The sequence below is a fragment of the Pristis pectinata genome, chromosome 8 (genome assembly GCF_009764475.1).
Source record: "Pristis pectinata isolate sPriPec2 chromosome 8, sPriPec2.1.pri, whole genome shotgun sequence".
Lineage (NCBI taxonomy): Eukaryota > Metazoa > Chordata > Chondrichthyes > Rhinopristiformes > Pristidae > Pristis > Pristis pectinata.
In genome coordinates, this window is record NC_067412.1 from 1,711,614 (window position 1) to 1,731,354 (window position 19,741).

The 19,741-nt window shown below is 49.8% G+C and overlaps 1 protein-coding gene across 3 annotated transcripts in view; it reads right to left on the minus strand.

Annotated features, from left to right (window-relative positions):
* The window catches only part of sbk1 (SH3 domain binding kinase 1), a 35,447-nt gene extending 23,973 nt beyond the window's left edge, over nucleotides 1-11,474 (minus strand). For 2 of the 3 annotated variants that reach the window (XM_052020748.1, XM_052020747.1), the window contains exons 1-2: nucleotides 11,102-11,474; nucleotides 5,640-5,836 (exon numbers count right to left, since the gene is read on the minus strand). In XM_052020748.1, the coding sequence (XP_051876708.1) occupies nucleotides 5,640-5,829 (190 nt within the window). In that variant the 5' untranslated portion in view covers nucleotides 5,830-5,836; nucleotides 11,102-11,474. Of the gene's footprint in view, nucleotides 1-5,639; nucleotides 5,837-9,774; nucleotides 9,794-11,101 lie in introns of those variants that run through there. The other variant, XM_052020749.1, reaches the window with a different exon arrangement.
* Nucleotides 11,475-19,741: the final 8,267 nt, after the last annotated feature.

Consider the following 19,741-nt stretch of genomic DNA (forward strand, 5'->3'; position numbering starts at 1 on the left):
ATCCAGGAACTTGAAAACAAGCAGCCTGACCACACAAGTGCACTGATAAACCACAGTTGGGTTTGAGAAAGGATCAAAGTTTCTGTGCAGCTCCTGTTGATAAAGCCTCACCTCCTCCCCTTTCCATTTCATACTCTACATTTTGAACTCTCCACTGTGATTAACCCACTCCTCATGGCTTTGCTTTTTTGCTCTATTTTGCTTTTTTGCTCTATTTTGCTTCCCTTGTCAGTGACAGTTGCCTCATCCTCCCTTTTAGGGCTAGCACAGAGTAGACTGGGATTAGAGTTAGCATGAATCGGCGAGAGAGGCAGAGGGTTAAATATAGAATCTACAGCTTGTTGATTTAGCATCACAGAATCGATCTCAAGTATTCACTATACTTGGTCAGAGCAGTAGCCACGCCAGGAGGAAGCTCAAACTGACCTACATACAGCATCCATCTTACATCACTAAAGAATAGGCTAATTAAAAGGAGCTAAGGAATCGGCCAATTCATAAAACGTAGTCAGCAGCAGAGGCGTTGATTGTACAGTCCCACTCTCTGATGCTGTCTTTCAAACATTCAGAATTCTCCCTTGTTGGCAACACAGAGCAGCCAGCTTGCTGGCTACAGAGAGCTACTGAACAATGGGCTTAGAGGAGGCGAGACTGTTCACAGTGACACTGACGGGGAGTGAAAGCATGGAGAGCAGCACTCGGTGCGTTAAACACAAGCTGTTTGTAACACAGGACACACTCTGACCACTTTACGTTTTTTGGCTGTGAAGTGTGCCAGGTTGCTTAGCAGAGAAGCAAGAGGAAAGAAATTAAAAGTGGTTTCAGCTCTGACCACTGTTTGAAGAAATGCAATGTTAAACTCAAACCTAGAGCAGTCATTGTGGCAGGATACTGACCTTTGTATTTTGCTTGCCAATCCGGTACACATGCATTCCACATTATCACTCCAACAACAGACAGACCGACTGCATCTACCCACACTCGCTCAACCTCATCTATCTGCTCTCTTAATGGATCCCTCCACCCCATCTACTCACTAGATCCCCAATCCCACCGCCCACACTCCCACAGGATCCTGTCACCACATCGACTAACCCTTCTTTAACCTTACACCACCATATCGCCACAGCCTGCTAATCATCCCAGCCGCTCCTCCAGCTGTGTGACTAGTTTACACTACTTTCAAAGCACACATTTGTGTTCTGATACACCAAGCTCCAAGCGCAGCAACACAAAGCCCCCATTGTAAAACCATGTGTTCCCAGACAGTGGAAACAAGACAGAAAGACAGACAGCGAATGAGAAAGAGCAAGACAAAAGAGACAGAGAGTGACATAAACATGCACAGGCGACGGAGCAGTCGGCAGTATGGGAAAACAGCTATCACAGCAGTGCAGCTTCCCCTTCTGTTTGTTCCCTGGGGCTTTCGGGACAGGTTTTTGAACACAGAGGCAATGACACAGACTATGTGAGACTTAAATGGGATAACTCAGTGCGTCCCTCCAGTTTGAACATAGAACAGTACAGCACAATACAGGCCCTTCGGCCCACAATGTTGTGCCAACCTTTAAACCTTGCCTAAGACTATCTAACCCCTTCCTCCCACATATCCCTCTATTTTAAATTCCTCCATCTGCTTATCTAGTAATCTCTTGAACTTGACCAATGTACCTGCCTCCACCACCACCCCAGGCAGCGCATTCCACGCCCCAACCACTCTCTGGGTAAAAAAACCTTCCTCTGACATCTCCCTTGAACCTCCCACCCATTACTTTAAAGCCATGCCCTCTTGTATTGAGCATTGGTACCCTGGGAAAGAGGCACTGGCTGTCCACTCTATCTATTCCTCTCAATATCTTGTACACCTCTATCATGTCTCCTCTCATCCTCCTTCTCTCCAAAGAGTAAAGCCCTAGCTCCCTTAGTCTCTCCTCATAATGCATACTCTCTAAACCAGGCAGCATCCTGGTAAATCTCCTTTCCACCCTTTCCAACGCCTCCACATCCTTCCTATAATGAGGCGACCAGAAATGGATACAGTATTCCAAGTGTGGTCTAACCAGAGTTTTGTAGAACTGCATCATTACCTCGTGGCCCTTAAACTCGATCCCTCAACTTATGAAAGCTAACATCCCGTAAGCTTTCTTAACTACCCTATCCACCTGTGAGGCAACTTTCAGGGATCTGTGGATATGAACCCCCAGATCCCTCTGCTCCTCCACACTATACAGAATCCTGCCATTAACTTTGTACTCTGCCTTGGAGCTTGTCCTTCCAAAGTGTACCACCTCACACTTCTCCGGATTGAACTCCATCTGCCACTTCTCAAGCCTCTACACTATCCACAACACCACCAACCTTTGTGTCGTCTGCAAACTTGCCAACCCACCCTTCTATCCCCTCATCCATGAAAAGCAGAGGTCCCAGAATATTGGTCTCCAGAATATTGTGCAACATGTTATAGCCCTTACTTACAGTATATAGAAACTTGTAGCACTGAAGATGGCCATTAAGCCCACTATGTCCATGCTGGCCAAATATGACCAGGCTAACCCCACTTCCCAGCTCTCACTCATAGCCCTTCAAGAGCTCATCTTTTATTTATTTATATATATAAAACGTGATGAGGGTGTCTCGATGCATCACCCAGAGAGCAAGTTGCACACCATTCCTTCAGTAACGTTTTTCCTCAACTCTCATCCAATCAACTTGCACCTCTGCCTCCATGTTATGGACATCTCTGCTAAGAGAAATCACTCCTTTCTCCACCCTCTCTCTTTTAATTTTACACACCCGTCTTTTCGGTCTGTCTTGTTCCAAAGAAAATCCCAGCCTACAGTCCCTCCTCATAACTATAATCGTCCAGCCCCGGCAACACCCTCCCACTGCAACCTCTCTAATGCCATCAAATACCACCCGTAGCCTTGTGGTTAGATCTGTGACTTAACAAGGTTTTTTTACAGTGACCTCCCTGTTCATGCATTATATGCCTTGGCCAAAAAATGACATGTCCTGTTTTCCTTTGTAACCTCTAACATCTTCTCTCCTTCCTTGTTCAGCGCCATGTAGGTACACTATCCAAGATCTCTCTACATTTCTTTAATTTTATATTCCCTCGCCTTGTTCATCCTCCTCAAATGCATCATCTCACACTTCCCCAGATTGAATTCCATCTGCTACTTATGTCCCAAATCTTCCATTCCGTCTTTCCCGGTGTCAACACACAGATCTAGCAGCTCCTCACCATCCTCCTCCTACACAGTCCAACACTCTGCCCCATTTGCACACACCATCTCCTGAGTTAGACCATAAGACATAGGAGCAGAATTAGGCCATTCAGCCCTTCAAGTCTGCTCTGCCATTCGATCATGGCTGATTTATTTTTCCTTCTCAACCCCATTCTCCTGCCTTCTCCCCGTAACCTTTGACACCCTTACTGATCAAGAACCCAGCAACCTCTGCTTTAAATATACCCAATGACTTGGCCTCCACAGCCGTCTGTGGCAATGAATTCTACAGATTCACCACCCTCTGGCTAAAGAAATTCCTCCTCATCTCTGTTCTAAAGGGACTTCCTTCCATACTGAGGCTGTGCCCTCTGATCCTAGACTGTCCCACTACTGGAAGCATCCTCTCCACATCCACTCTATCCAGGCCTTTCAATATTCAGTAGATTTCAATGCGATCCCCTCCTCATCCTCCTAAACTGCAGCGAGTACAGGGCCAGAGCCATCAAAAGCTCCTCGTACATTAACCCTTTCATTCCTGGGATCATTCTTGTAAACCTCCTCTGGACCCTTTCCAATGCCAGCACATCCTTCCTTATATATGGGGCCCAAAACTGCTCACAATGCTCCAAATGTGCTCTGACCAATGCCTTATAAAGCCTCAGCATTACATCCTTGCTTTTATTTTCTAGTTCTCTTGAAATGAATGCCAACGTTGCATTTGCCTTCCTTACTACCGGCTCAACCTGCAAGTTAACCTTTAGGGAATCCTGCACTAGGACTCCCAAGTCCCTTTGCACCTCCGATTTCTGCATTTGCACCCAGTTTAGAAAATAGTCTACACCTTTATTCCATCTACCAAAGTGCATGATCATACACTTCCCTGTGCTGTATTCCATCTGCCACTTCTTTGCCCATTCTTCTAACCTATCCAAGTCCTTCTGCAGACTCCCCGCTTCCTCAATACTACCTGCCCCTCCACCTGTCTTTGTATCATCCACAGACTTGGTCACAAAGCCATCGATTCCGTCATCCAGATTAAGATAAAACATGAAAAGTAGCGGACCCAACACCAACCCCTGCAGAACACCACTAGTCACCGGCAGTCAACCAGAAAAGGCCCCCTTTATTCCCACTCTTTGCCTTCTGCCAGTCAGCCAATCTTCTATCCACGCTCGTACCTTTCCTGTAATACCATGGGCTCCTATCTTGTTTAGCAGCCTCGTGTGGCACCTTGTGAAAGGCATTCTGAAAATCCAAGTAAACAACATCCACCGACTCTCCTTTGTCTGTCCTGCTTGTTACTTCCTCAAAGAATTCCAATAGATTTGTCAGGCAAGATCTCCCCTTAAGGAAACCATGCTGACTTCGGCCTATTTTATCATGAGCTTCCAAGTATCCTGAAACCTCATCCTTAATAATGGACTCTGACATCTTACCAACCACTGAGGTCAGGCTAATTGGCCTATAATTTCGTCTTTTGCCTCCTTCCCTTCTTAAAGAGTGGAGTGACATTTACGATTTCCAGTCCTCCGGAACCATTCCTGAATCTAGTGATTCTTGAAAGATCACTACTAATGGCTCCACAGTCTTTTCAGCTACCTATTTTAGAACCCTGGGGTGTAGTCCATCCGGTCCAGGTGACTTAACTGCCTTCAGACCTTTCAGTTTCCCCAAGCACCTTCTCCTTAGTAATAGCGACTACACTCACTTCTGCCCCTTGACTCTCTCGAGTTGCTGGTGTCTTCCACAGTAAAAACTGACGGAAAATACTTATTCAGTTCGTCCACCGTTTCTTTGTTCCCCATTACTACCTCTGCAATGTCATTTTCCAGCGGTCCGATGTCCACTCTTGCCTCTCTTTTACTCTTTATATATGTGAAAAAACTGTCAGTATCTTCTTTTATATTAATCGGCCAGCTTACCTTCATATTTCATCTTTTCTCCCCTTATTGCTTTTTTAGTTGCCTTCTGTGTGTTTTTAAAAGCTTCCCAATCCTCTAGCTTCCCACTAATGTTTGCAATATTGTATTCCCTCTCTTTTGCTGCCTTTGACTTCCCTTGTCTGCCACGGTTGCCTCATCCTCCCTTTAGAATGCTGCTGCTTCTTTGAGATGAACTGATCCTGCGTCTTCCGAATTACTCCCAGTTGTCAAGTGCCCCCGTGGCTCCCCCTTACTCCTCAGGTGAAGAGAAAAATGTGCAACAAAGACTGGCTCTGACACAAGACAGTTACTCCTTTGAGGTCTCTCCCTGCAGGAGAGGTGCTGCTGAAATAAGAGACCTGGCAGAAACTCATGGCATTCATCTTAAATTGCAACTCATTCTGGTGTCCTGTACATCAGTTGCAAGCTCAGCAGAGCTCGAGCTTAGCCTGTGCTGTGGAACTGACATTCAGCTGTTTGAAGTTACCTGCGACTTTGTGAATGACGAGCTCCACCTTGCCGTACGTTCCTTTGCCCAGCTCTCGAATGAAATCATAGTGTTTGTGGATGTCCGACGTGGACAGGCTTCGCACGGTCAAGCCCTGCACATCGTCACTTATGCCCACCATGGTGTACAGGCTTCGAGTCGGTTCCTGTTCGCTTCCACAAACGTTCATCCTAACACTGAAAATGTGCCAAAAGATAACAAGGGATTAGTGGACCATCCGACAATGGGAGGGGGCAGCTCGGTTAATGGTTTTACACAGTGACAATCCTGGACGATGGGGTTCTACCATCCTCACTTTCAATCCACGCTCCTTCCCCTTGTTGTCCTTTAACCACAGGAACAATTTCATCCACAAAAAATTATGCCGCTTCAGTGGAGATTTTATCTCTGTTAACCACTGCCTTTGTCCATTATATGTTTCCACTGAAGTCAGTGGAAGGAAACATCAGCCTGGGAGGGGAGGGGAGTCCAAAACTGAAGGGCACAGGCTTAAAATGAGAGGGGAAAGATTTAAAGGAGACCTAAAGGGCAACTTTTTATCCACACAGAGGATGATGAGTATATGGAACTCATAGAGGAAGTGGGAGATGGATACAGATACAACAGTTGAAGAGGAAGGGTTTACAGAGATGTTGGCCAAATGCAGGCAAATGGGGCTAGCTCAGTTAGGCAACTTGGTCGGCATGGATAAGTTGGGCCGAAGGGCCTGTTTTCCGTGCTGTTTAGCTCCATAACTCGATATAGTTTTGTGGTAACAGTGGACAGTCAGAGGTAACTGTCCCATAACCTGTCCTGGTGATTGGAAGTGAAGTTAGATGTAATTGATTGAGTTTCACATTTTTTGAAAAGTTTTTAAAAATTTATTGCAAAAAACAAACTGCTGGAGGAACTCAGCGGGTCAGGCAACATCTGTGGGGGCAGAGGGGTGGTCATTGTTTCGGTTTGGGACCCTGCATCAAATCCATCTACTACAACTTCATTTCCAGGGTCTGGCCATCTTTAGGAAAACCAGCATTCAGGGCCCATCCCTATTTGCTGATGAGAAGTGGGGCCAGTTGCCTCTCCCACGGGTACCCACGGTGCAACATAGAAATGATTCCTCAGGCGCCACGTCAGGCCGAATAAAGGAAGGAATTGTGCCTGGAAGTCCACTTTCACCTTCTCCAGACACCCCTAACTGCATACTCATGACGAACTATCATTGGTCAGGCCACAGTTGTAATGGGATCTTTCCACTGGTGTAACATCTCTGAAGCACATCAACTCTGACACTGCAGGACTTCCCAAGTACTGCCGAGGTTGTCTGCCCAAATTGTGTGCCAAGCTCACTGGACTGGGACTTGAAACCACAACCGTTTGACTCAGGATAGAATTCTGCCCAAAGCACAACTAATGAGCAAGATTGAAGGTTCAAGCTTCCTTTACCATGAACTACCTGGAGGTGCCCCAGGATGTGAAAGGCACAACAGAAATGTAAATTCCTGCTGCCCGTCATTCAGCTGGTGCTCACTGGTGCACAGGGGGTGCGCGCCTCCTGCTTCTGCCTCTCAGGTGGTGCAGACAGTTCCAGCTCTCACTGCCCTCATTCCACTTCCTTCTCAGAACTTGTACTTAAGTCTCTTTTCACCAACACCCTGACAGATTCTGTACCCTCACACTGGTACTATGTACAGACCAGACCAGGAATACGACCCAGCAGATTCCAACACCACTCAGCTGTTTGGGGGGGGGGGGGGGGGGGGGTTGGTTTCAGTACACAATTCCCTCTTCAGTCCAGCTGGGAGTTCCCTTCATTCCACCTCTTCCGGGAAGTCCATCCATACATTCCCCACAACATACCCCGTGAGCTCCCTTCACCTGGAGCTGGGGTCAGATCATTCCCTTTTGTCCAGTGACCACTGATCAGCAGTCAGTCCAACAGGGCAACACAAGGAAGGTATGGCTGGAAAAGGAAGGAAGCTGGAACAGAGAGCATCTGAACACAATGGGAACAGATTCCATCTCGGTCAAAGATAGGTAAGCTTCATATTAATGACTTACCGCTAAAGAAGAGACAGGAGTGCAAGTTGGAGTCCCTCCATCTGTCTGTCTCTCTCTCCCCACTTACATCCTCTGAGGACATGACATAATTCTATTCCTTGCGTCAGCCAGGTTCAATGAGAGTATTTGAAATTCAGCACATTCATCAAGCAGCCACTGATTTAGTCAGCTCCATTAACCCTCGGAGCATTTAAGATTTCTTTTGAACAGCAATGTCCTTCATCCAGTTTCCAACACATCACCCTCCCACCGCACCCCCCCCCCCCCCACCCCCCACCAGTTTGTTCCTGCCCTCCAGTGTCACCAGTGAATGCTGCGGTAGGACAAAGTTCACTCAGACTGACACGAGTCGACCCACTCTGCACACTGTTGGGAAACTCTCCTATTCATTCAAATGCAAATTCAACAAGCTTCCTCCAGAAAATAATAGATTGGGCGATGGTCCGAGTAACTGCAAGATGGCATCTGGTTCACGTGCTAAAGGCTTCAGATGAAGAGGTGGACCTTTGGTTCTCAGCTTCACTGCTGAGCTTTTCCTCATTCTGTGTCTGCACCTATTGTGGATCCAGTGACTGAGATTAGTTGTCATTACTGATCAACAACTCCACGTGTATCATGTGACTGGTATAAAACAAGCTTTAAATGTTGGGGAATAAAAGCACAGAATGCTGCAAATACTCAGCAATCAGGCAAAGCCTGGGCTCACTGAGTGAGTCCTGGACCACTCAGCAAGGCCCTTCCTCCAACCCCAGATCATTGACCTGAAGCATTCACAGTTTCTCTCTCCAGAGACTCTGCCTGACCTGCTGAGGGTTTCCATCATTTTCTGTTTTTATTTCACATAAAGCACAGAAATAGGCCCTTCGGCCCAACTCGTCCATGCCCACCAAGTTGCCTACCTGACCTGGTCTCGTTTGCCTGTGTTTGGCTCATTTCCTGTCCATGTACCCATCCACATGTCTTTTAAACATTGTAACTGTACCCACCTCTACCACTTCCTCTGGCAGCTCGTTCCACACACCCACAGTCCTGTGTGTGAAAAGTTGCCCCTCAGGCCCTCTTCAAATCTTTCCCCTCTCACCTTAAACCTCTGCCCTCTAGGTTTAGGCTCTCCTACCCTGGGAAACAGACTGTGCCCATCATGATTTTATATACAAGGTCACCCCTCAGCCTCCTACACCCCAGGGAAAAAAAAGCCCCAGCCTCTCCTCAAGCCCTCCAGTTCCTGTAACATCCTTGTGAATCTTTTCTGACCCTTTCCAGCTCAGTGTCATCCTTCCTGTAGCTGGGTGACCAGAACTGCACTCAATTCTCCAAGTGTGGTCTCAGTACAGCTGTATCGTTTTGTACAGTTGTTACATGTCATCCCAACTCTTGACCTCAGTGCCCTGACTGATGAAGGCAAGTGTGAAAAACACCCCCTTCACCACCCGGTCTACCCCCGTCGCCAATGCTGCAGCACATGGTGCCGTTCACACTTCATGGGACAAAACCCCTGAGCTGGGCCCTGCCAGAAAGATGCTGTTCGGCGAGAAAGGAAGCCGGTGGACACAGAGGGTCCAAGAGAAAACATCCCCGTCAGAAAACACACTGTGTTAGGGAGAGCGGGGAGCAAAACCATGTTGTTTAATCACAGTGCGCGCCCTGGACACCAGGACGTCCCTCACACACCGGGAACTCAGCCCGAGCCCAACACTAACACCTCACCCTGAGACCCAGACCCCAACCCCCTCAGCCCAACCCTCAGCTCGAGAGACCACAACCCCCCGAGACCCCAACCCCCCCCCAGCCCGAGACCCCAACCCCCCAGCCCCAGAGACCCCAACCCCTCATCCTGAGTGATTCCCCCGACCACAGAATTTGGCCGGCTGCAGAATCGGCAGCGTCCCGCCTCCGACCCCCGCTCCCGGCGAGGACAACGTCCGGCAACGGGTCACAGTGTGATGGGAGGGTCCGGCAGGAGTACAGGAACACTCGGACACCCCGGGGGGGGGGATGTGGGGGGACAAGACCTCCCTCTGGTCCACGGGGTCAGCATTGCTCAGACAAGCTTCCCCCCCCCCCCACCTCTTACCCCGTGTTAGCAGCGGGAATCAGCGGAGGGTGCAGTCGGTGTTGCCCCGAGCCGGGGACACAACAGGTCAACATCGCGCAGGATGTCCCAGGGCGCCTCCGGGCAGTCCCGTGGATCTGCAGGTTGCCCAATGCACGCACAGCAAGATCCCACGGCACGTAATGATTGACATCCCCCGAGGGGGTAAACATAGGGGAGAACTTCGGAGAACATCGCGCCCCGGGCTGTTGACGTTCACCGCAGGGGGACACCCGGGACTTCAGTTTAAAGCATCACACACAGCGCTGGAGGAACCCGGCGGGTCAGGCAGCAGCCATGGAGGGAGATGCACAGTCGACGTTTGGGGTCGAGACCCTTCATCAGGACTCGGATTCCTGATCGCTCCAGATTCCAGCATCTTCAGACTCTTGCACCTGAATGTAAAAGCCGTCTCTGAAAGGACGCGGGGCTTCCTCAAGCGCCGGAGACCAGAGCGCCCTGCTCCGGGGGGAGACGGCCGGCCCGGGACAAAGTTTGGCCGAGCACAAACTCCATGGTCACCGATACCGGGGCTGACTGCCGACATTTATACCGCTCGCCAGCCCGAGCCTCCGGCGGTACAGGTGGCGACAGGTGGATAGGACTGGGACAGACCCCGGGCAGAGTCTGTCAGACGGCGCTGCACTCGTATTCCGGGTGTTCAGCGCACCGTGCTCTGTGGACAAGCGAGGACACACGGTGTGTAACTGCTGGTCTGTGCATCACTTCACCGGGTGAGGAGCGGGCACGGGGGGGTGGGGGGCAGATCCCGGCGGGTGTACGCAAGAGCCCCCCCAACCCACCCCTCCAAGGAGGGAATTGGGAAGCAGCAAGAAAACAAGTGGACGCGAAGGTGAGGGGGGGGGGAGAGAGAGGGAGGGGGGAAGAGAGAGACGGGGGGGAGGGGGGGAGAGAGACGGGGGGGAGGGGGGGAGAGAGACGGGGGGGAGGGGGGGAGAGAGACGGGGGGGAGGGGGGGAGAGAGACGGGGGGGAGGGGGAGAGGTGGGGTGAGGAGGGGAGGGCTTGAACCTGCCGCCCCGGCGTCAGACACTCCGAGAGCGCTTCGCTCCAACACGCGGGTGCCGGGGAACCGCACCCCTTCACCCGCCGCTTCACCGGCCGTGCTGAACCATCCCGAGTGGGGACGGCATCCGCCCCACACAGCGGAAGACCCTCCAGCCGTGAGTGGCCGGGGAAGGTGGCGGTGAGCAGCTCCGAGCCCGGCCGCCGGCCGGTGGGGGCGAACCCCCTTTGTGTTCTGGCGGGCACCTGGCTGGGCGGCGGCAGGTCCGCCCGGCCGCCCTCACCTGCAGCTCCTGGACACCCGAGCCTCCTCCACATGCTCCCGCTCCCTCGGCTCGTCCAGCCTCTCCTGTCTGTTGCCCAGCTGGAAGTGAGGGGGTGCCTCCCTGGGGCGGACCGTGGCTGCGAGAGTGCCCGCGCACCCCTCGCCTCACCCGCCGCCAGGGTCCCAGCCGCGCTCCTTTGTCCGCTCCGTCCCCTCTCTGCCCGCTGCCCAGTCCCTGCTGCCGATCTCTCTGGGACAAACTTCAGCCTCTGCCCTCGCTGGTGGCTGCAGGACTGATGCCGACCCTCATGCCGCTGCCCCCGTGGCACCACAGCCGCTCCGCTCCGCTCTCTGTCCCGGGCACCGCTCATTCACATTGCGCTCCGCCACACACCAGCGCTGGGTCCTAGCGCCCGTCCGATTCAGCCTTAAACCCCTCCTCTACAGCGCCGGGTCCAAGCGCCCGTCCGATTCAGCCTTAAACCCCTCCTCTACAGCGCCGGGTCCAAGCGCCCGTCCGATTCAGCCTTAAACCCCTCCTCTACAGCGCCGGGTCCAAGCGCCCGTCCTGTTCAAGTGGTAAACCCCTCCTCTACAGAGCTGGGTCCAAGCGCCCGTCCTGTTCAAGCGGTAAACCCCCACCCACCCACTTCTGTACAGCGCTGAGCCCTAGCGCCCGTCCTGTTCAAGCGGTAAACCCCCACCCACCCACTTCTGTACAGCGCTGAGCCCTAGCGCCCGTCCTATTCAAGCTTTGACCCCTCTCCCCCTGATTTTAACAAAGTTACCAATTCACCAAGGAAACGTCTTGGTTACCAAACCCAATTTATGTGGCTTATTCCCATTAGCAGAGATTGAATTTGTTTATAGTCATCAAGGGTATGGATAATGAATAAACAGGAATAATTTTTGGGGGGTTTAGATTTTTAACCAAAGTGCAGACATTGAAGGTGATAGGCAAAGCAAAAGGTACCATGAAGAATGTTGAATGTTTAGAGTTCGGACTGCGTGGCCGCTGGGTGTGGATGCAGACACAATATTCTGATAGAGTAAGGGCTTGGCCCAGAACAGATTTAGTAGGTTGAAGATTTCCCTCAGTGCTTCTCTGACCTATGGTTTGATATCCTGCAAACATCCAACATACTTACAGCCGCATCCTTCGCTGCTCCGACACCGTCTTCACCTTTCTGATATGCAGCAAAACCCTGCCGCACATCTTCAAACCCTCACTCACCTGTCACCCACCACTCCCCCCTCACTCACCCATCACTCATCACTCCTCCCCTCACTCACCCGTCACCCACCACTCCTCCCTTCACTCACCCATCACTCCTCCCCCCTCACTCACCCGGTCACCCATCACTCCTCCCCTCACCTGGTCACCCATCATTCCTCTACCCATTAACCTGGTAACCCATCACTCCTCCCCTCACTAATCTTTAACTCTCTGTTTGACAACACCTTAATATTGAAACTCTTATTGGCTTCTAATCCCATCACTCTGCACCTCAGTAACTGATTGTGAAGGGGATGGGGTTAAAGAATAGTGAGCTTGTGTTCCGGTTGTACAGGGTGTTGGTGAGGCTGCACCAGGAGTACTGTGCATAATTCTGGTCTCCTTACCTGAAAAAGATACAGTGACCTAGGTGGCAGTGGCAAGGAGATGCACCTGGCTAATTCCTGGGATGAGAGGTTGTCCTACCTGGAGAGGCTGGACAGGTTGGGTCTGTACTCCTTGGAGTCCAAAGAATGAGGGGTGACTTTATTCAAACATATGAGATCCTGTGGGAATCTTCTCCCCTGAATCCTGAAGTTTGTTGCTATCCTGGTACTAATGTTTTGTTTTGTGATTGGGAATCAGTGCTTCTAGAGCAGGACAGCACAGGAACAGGCCTTTCGGCCCACAATGTTGTGCCAAACTAATTAAACTAGTAACAAAATGCCTAACTAAACTAATCCCTTCTGCCTCTACACAATGGCCCTGTCCCTCCATTCTCTGCACATTCATGTGCCTATCAAAGAGCCTCATAAACTCCCCTATCATATCTGTCTCCACCACCACCCCTGACAGCACATTCTGGGCGCCTACCACTCTCAGTGTGAAAAAAAAACTTGCCCCACACATCTCCTTTGAACTTTCCCCCTCTCACCTTAAATGCATGCCCTCTGGTATTAGACAATTCCCTGGGGAAAAAATAACAGCCGTCTATTCTATCTATGCCTCTCATAATCTTATAAACTTCTATCAGGTCTTCCCTCACCCTCCCTGCTCCAGAGAAAACAACCCAAGTTTGCCCAACCTCTCCTTACAACACATGGCCTCTAATCCAGGCAGCATCCTGGTGAACCTCTTCTGCACCCTCTCCAAAGCCTCCACATCCTTCCCGTAATGGGGCGACCAGAATTGACTGCGATACTCCAGATGTGGCCTATCCAGAATTTTATAAAGCTGCAACATAACTTCCTGATTCTTGACTTCCCGACTCTAAATTCCATTGGGATTTACTTTAAATTGCAGGAGTAGACAATTGTTCTGAATACTGCACCGAAACCTGGAAACCCACAGACACGTACCACAGATTTCGAGGAAGGGCAAAATAATGGCAGATGGAATACATTTGGGAAAATATCAGATTATGTACCTTGATAGAAAACGAAGCAAATCAGACCTTGATACAACAAACGATTACACAGGTAAATGGTGCGTTGGTGTTTGGAGATTGGGATATAAAAGTATGTATTGTTGAGAATGTGCAGGTCTTTGGTGTGACCATATGTGGAGTACTGTATGCAGCTTTGTTCTATGAACCTAAAGAAGGATGCCCTTCCTCTGTGGCCAGTGCAGCGTAGGTGCACTGGATTGATTCTGGGGTTGAGGGGAGTACAAAAGGTTGAAGCAGAAGTAAAAACACCATGAATAGCAGTGTAGGCAAGAAGACTGAATGGCCCACTCAGCTCCCACTTCTCATGTCAGCCTAAGGTCAGTGGGGCTTCTGAAAATGAGGGGTTATTTAATTAAGACACAGAAGATTTTGAGAAGGATTGAGAGGGCAAATGGTCTGAGGTTGCTTCCTGTAACTGGAGATCCAGAACTTGGGAAAAGTTGGTGGGGCTAGGAGGGTGAGAAGAGGTGGTTTCAGTGATTTAGAATTGGGCTGAGGAGAGATGTATTTCTGCAGAGTGTTGGAAGACTTGGGAATCCCCTGTCCTGGAGGGCTGAGGATGCTCCGACGGTGAGGATATTCAGGACTGAGATCAAAGGAACTTTGGGCACTGGGAATTGCAGGGTTTAGGGATTGAGAGGGAAAGTGGACCTGCGGAATAGGGCTGACCATGTTCTTAGAGGATAGCAGCAGACCCAGGGCTGTAGAGCTTTTCCTGCTATTCTGGATGGCTGTCTGTCCTTAACCCAAGAGGCACACAAGAGAATTGTTATGAATGAGAGAACACAGCTGAAAGTCAAACAACAGGTAGATCTTGGGGAAAAAAAATTAAGGATTAATTGAAAGGATATTTGATATTCTTCCTACGAGAAAACTTCAGTCCCCCAGCATATTGAATCGGTTTCATCTGTTGAGATGAAATGGTTGTATCTGTTAACCTGAAAAGACCTACCAAAAAATTCTATGACAGTACAGCTTTGAAATGATCAGTTGTTGGGAATATGACCTTGTTAGCTGTAAAATACTGAGGGAAGATATCCGTGTTCCATTTACTAGTGTGAGAGAACAAACCTTAAACTGCTAGTGGGCACTGACATGGAAGGAGCCCCTGATCGCCCAGTGTTTCAGTGGTATTCAAGGCCGTGATGTAGTTGGAGGGATATTCACTTGGTTTTCAAGAAGGGTTTTGTTTAGATAGCCATTTAGAGAGCAGGTCTTGTGGAATTAATTATAAATTCGATTGTTGAACTGAAGATTGCTAGAAAAGAGAAAAGAAGAGGGTGCTGATGAATGGGAATGATGTCTGGGGACACGTTAGACCCAGAGAAAAGAAATTTGCTGAGATACCAGTCCGTGTGCGTGAAATCTGATGGCCACAGCCTCTGTAAATGAGCTGTTCCCAACACTGACGTCGTGGACATGGCCACAATGTTTAACCGTCCCTAACACAACAGGTGACACACGTACCTGGAGGTGTGACAATGCTGAAGAGGGATGTCTAAGGCCACAGGATGGTCGGGGTGACCCGGGACATTGGGCACAGCTGCAGCAGATGGGACTTAATCCCAAAGTGGGAAGTGATGCACTTGGGGAGGGCAGGCAAGTGTAGGATGGCAGGACCCTGGGGAGTCCTGATGTACACAGGGCCCCTTCCCAACACTGCAGTCACCCCCTCCCCCACCCCCTTCCCCTCCCCAACTGCAGTAACCCCTCCCCAGTACTGGTGACCCCCCTCCCCAACACTGGTCAACCCCTCCGCACCCTCTTCCCCTCCCCAACACTGCAGTGACCCCTCCCCAGTACTGGTGACCCCCCTCCCCAACACTGGTCAACCCCTCCGCACCCTCTTTCCCTCCCCAACACTGCAGTGACCCCCTTCCCCTCCCCAATTACAGTGACCCCTCCCCAACGATGCAGTCCCCCACCTCTTCCCCCTCCCTAACATTACAGTGACCCCCTTCCCCAACGCTGTAGACCCCCACCCCATCCTTCCCTCTCCCAACACTGCAGTGACCCCCCCTCCCCTCCCCAATACTGGTGACCCCCTCCCCAGTGAACCAGACATCCCCTCCTGCTCCCTCAGCATCAGAACAGCACCAGCACCGGAGTGTGTTGCCCGTGGCCCAGTGCACTGATGTCCCTGGGATCCCACATTTGGAGTGAGCTCCAGTCTCCCTGCCCTGGCAAGAATTTCCCATGAATGAGGCTCAGGCTGATCGGCCAACGTTGCCACCACACTGAAAATGGGAGAACATCAACAAACGAGGGCAGGTGTAGCCCACTCGGCTACAATATGATCATGGCTGATCTGCCCCAAGTCTCATCTCCTCTCACCAGTTCCCCAATGCCCTCAATTCCCTGATCTTTAAGTTTTTACCTCCTTAAATACCCCAGTGATGGAGTGGAACGGGAGAACAGCCAGGCCCCAGCAGAGCAGAGGCTGGGAGAAGGGAGGACCCAGTATCAGCAGGGTCCCTGCAGCAGGTCACCAGGACTCTGAAGCTGGTGCTCAGCAGCCAGAGCCCAGGCTGGGAACACTGGCCACAGCACTGGGCTCCATGGGCCCTCTGGTGTTACCTTGCTGTATGTACAACCCCAAACCAACCCAATCCTCGTTACTCCCTGCACTGATGTCCATCTTACTCACACGGTCAAACAATGTAGAGGACCATCTGAGAAATGTTAACTGCCAATCAGAGGAAAACTCTCACAAATATTAGGTGTGCTATAACCTGTTAATGCCGGGCACTCAGAAAAGTTGGATAAGTTTGTAGATAACCCTGAAAGCCTGAGGTTCCACACTGCCAGGTTCAGGAACAGCTACTTCCCTTCCACCATTCGGTTCTTGAACCAACCAGCACAACCCTAATCTCTACAGTTTAGCAACACTGTGACCACTTTGATCACTTTGCACTAAAATGGGCTTTGATTTTTTTTTGTTCTAATTGTGTTCTTTCTTGTAAAATTTGTGCAGAATTTATGTTTAATTTATGTCTGCTTGTGAATGCTGCTTATCTGATGCTATGTGCCTGTGATGCTGCTGCTAGTAAGTTTTTCATTGCACCCGTGCACACATGTTCTTGTGCATATGACAATATACTCAACTTGACTTGATAAACTGCCCCTGAGACAGACAAGGCCACAGGAAAACTGAATGAAATGAGCCAAGCATCAGCTGAGCACAGAACTGGTTCTGATCCTGCTGGGCGGTGTGTGGTAGGGGACTATGAGTTGATAATTACAGTGTGTAACATGCACCCAACAGACCGTAATTGTTTGTTATTTATGGTGATACTAACAGGATATGGTGAGATTAAAAATAAACTGCTTTACTGAAAGCAGAGGCAATTCACTGCAACAATACTATTTAAAATGTACAAGGTTGCAACACAAAATCAGAAGAATACAGATGCTGGGAATGTGCAGTTGTGATGAAATGTCCCGAAATGTGGACTCTGTTCCAGTCTCCACAGATGCTGCCTAACCTGCTGAATGTTTCCACACTCTCTGTCTTTGGTACAAGTTTGCAGTTTGACACCAAGAGCAGTTATCTATATTCTGACGATTAACTGATGGTTAACTATTGATCGAGTCTGCTGCTTATGGTTACTGGCTGCACATCAGAGACAGCAGCCGCTGGATTCTGGAGCAACAAACCATCTGCTGGAGGAACTTAGCATGTCGAGCAGCATCTGTGGGGGGAAGGAATTGTCGGCTTTTCAGCAGATTATTTGCTGCACACACTGGAAGCTGTTGTTGGGATCCGAGGCCCCCCCGGCCAGAGCAAGTGATGTGCTCAGTCTGTCCTGCTATGGGCACCAGATGTCCAACCTGCACCCGGAACCTCAGGGAAACCAGCCTCCCCTCCATGGACTCTGTCTACACTTCTCACTGCCTCGGGAAAGCAGCCGGCATAATCAAAGACCCCTCCCACCCCGGACATTCTCTCTTCTTCTTCCCCCCCCCCCCCAAGGGCAGAAGATACAAAAGCCTGAAAGCACATACCACCAGGCTCAAGAACAGCTTCTGTCCCACTGATATAAGACCATTGAACGGTTCCCTAGCTCGATAAGATGGACTCTTGACCTCACAACCTATCTTGTTATGGCCTTGCACCTTATTGTCTGCCTGCACTGCACTTTCTCTGTAACTGTGACACTTTATTCTGCATTTTGTTATTGTTTTACCTTGTGCCACCTCAATGCACCAATGTGATGAATTGATCTGTATGGACAGTATGCAAGACGTTTTTCACTGTACCTCAGTACATGTGACAATAATAAACCAATTTACCAGTTTACCCATTCTCCACATGAGTTCTGCACACAGTGGGGGAAGGAAGAGTTGCTCTGCCACAGATCCTCAGCAATACACACTATCGTCCAAACCAAATCTACAGTGTGTGTTTGTGGACAGCTACACGTTTGTACCATCACATTAAGGATGCACTCTGGTGCTTCTCTGGAAGGTGACAGATCTGAACCCCATGCAAGTCCCTCTATCCACAGGACAGCTTCCATTTCTACACTACTTCAGTGGGCAACACCATTGCCGACCTTACTGGCCACAAACAGGTATTGGGCAGGTGTTCAAACTGAAGATGTGGGTTTTAAACAGCATCCTAAAGGAAGAGAAAGATGGAGGGGTTTACAGAGAGAGTTCCGGAGCTTTGGGCAGAGGCCGGATGTGCCTGATCTTTGCCAGGCGCAGATATCCCTGAAGACTTTAGGCTGGAGGATGTTCCAGACATTGGAAGGGATGGGACCCTCAAGCGACTTAAAAACATAGATCATAATTTTAATACCAAGCAGTCGCTTAACTGGGATCCAATTAGTAAACAAGGGAGTGGGATTGGGATTGAATGAGTTGGAAATCAAAGTTCAAAGGCCTCAGGTTTACAGAGAATAGAACGAGAGTGGTCAGTCAGGGTACACTGGAGTCAACAAAGGTCTAGCAACAGATGTGCTGAGGAATTGCACCCATTGCAATCCTATAGCTAGAAGCCTCGCATTAGAAGAAGCCTTCTAACCCCTTTCCTACACTCCTAGCTTCTGCCCTGAGTTCCAGTGCCGCTCTGTGGGTGCCCACTTCCCCTTTTCGCCCTGCTCGGTTCTCTGTGGTGAAAGGACAGCCAGGGCTTTTGTGGTTAACAGTGAAGCCCAGGACTGGTTTAACCAGAAACACGCCTGAGCCATTGGTAAACAAGGCTGCTAAACTAACCACGTTACCTGGTGAGGGTCATCACACTCCACCAGGAAGATTAGACAATCAGTCAAATCTGGAGTTACTCACAGCAGAAGGGGGACTTTAGTCGATAGGCTGAGGCTGAGCCAATGTCTTTGAAAGATGTAAAACCAGTGTCAAGGAAGCCAGCAGTTTCCAGCTGTTCCCTCTCTATTTAAAACAAAACATTTGGATTGTTTGAAGAAAATGACATGTTATTCAAACCAATAATGCACATAAATTGTTGCTCCTTGAGGCAGCTTTTCCAAGGAACTCCGGGATCCATTATCCGCAGCAAAGACTTATTTACCTCCACACAGTCTCATGGTGGATGCCAGAGTTCCACCAGTCCTACTGAAAGGTCTTCAACCTGAAAGATAACTGTTTCTCTCTCCACAGATGCTGCCTGACCTGCCGAGCGATTCCAGTGTCACAGTGAACTCGCTGAGATCAGGGGTCTTCAGTTCTGACTTTTAATGGAGGTCAGTGTTCGTAAGTTTGATTATTGGGTAAGTCAGTATCTCACTTCAGTTAGAAATGCGTTGAGTTTTATACAGAAACCAGCCATTTGGTCCAGTCAGACCTTTCCATCGAGCAAGTGTAATGACGTCTCCCTGCTCCCCTTTCTCTTCACCTGCCTCTCCAACCTTGAATGTTGACAAGTGTGTCTGTATTATCTGACAAGGTAACCTGTAAACACTGTTCAAATCACAGAATCACAGCAGACAAACACTGAAGACCATTTAGCCAATCGTATCTCTGCCAGATTTCCC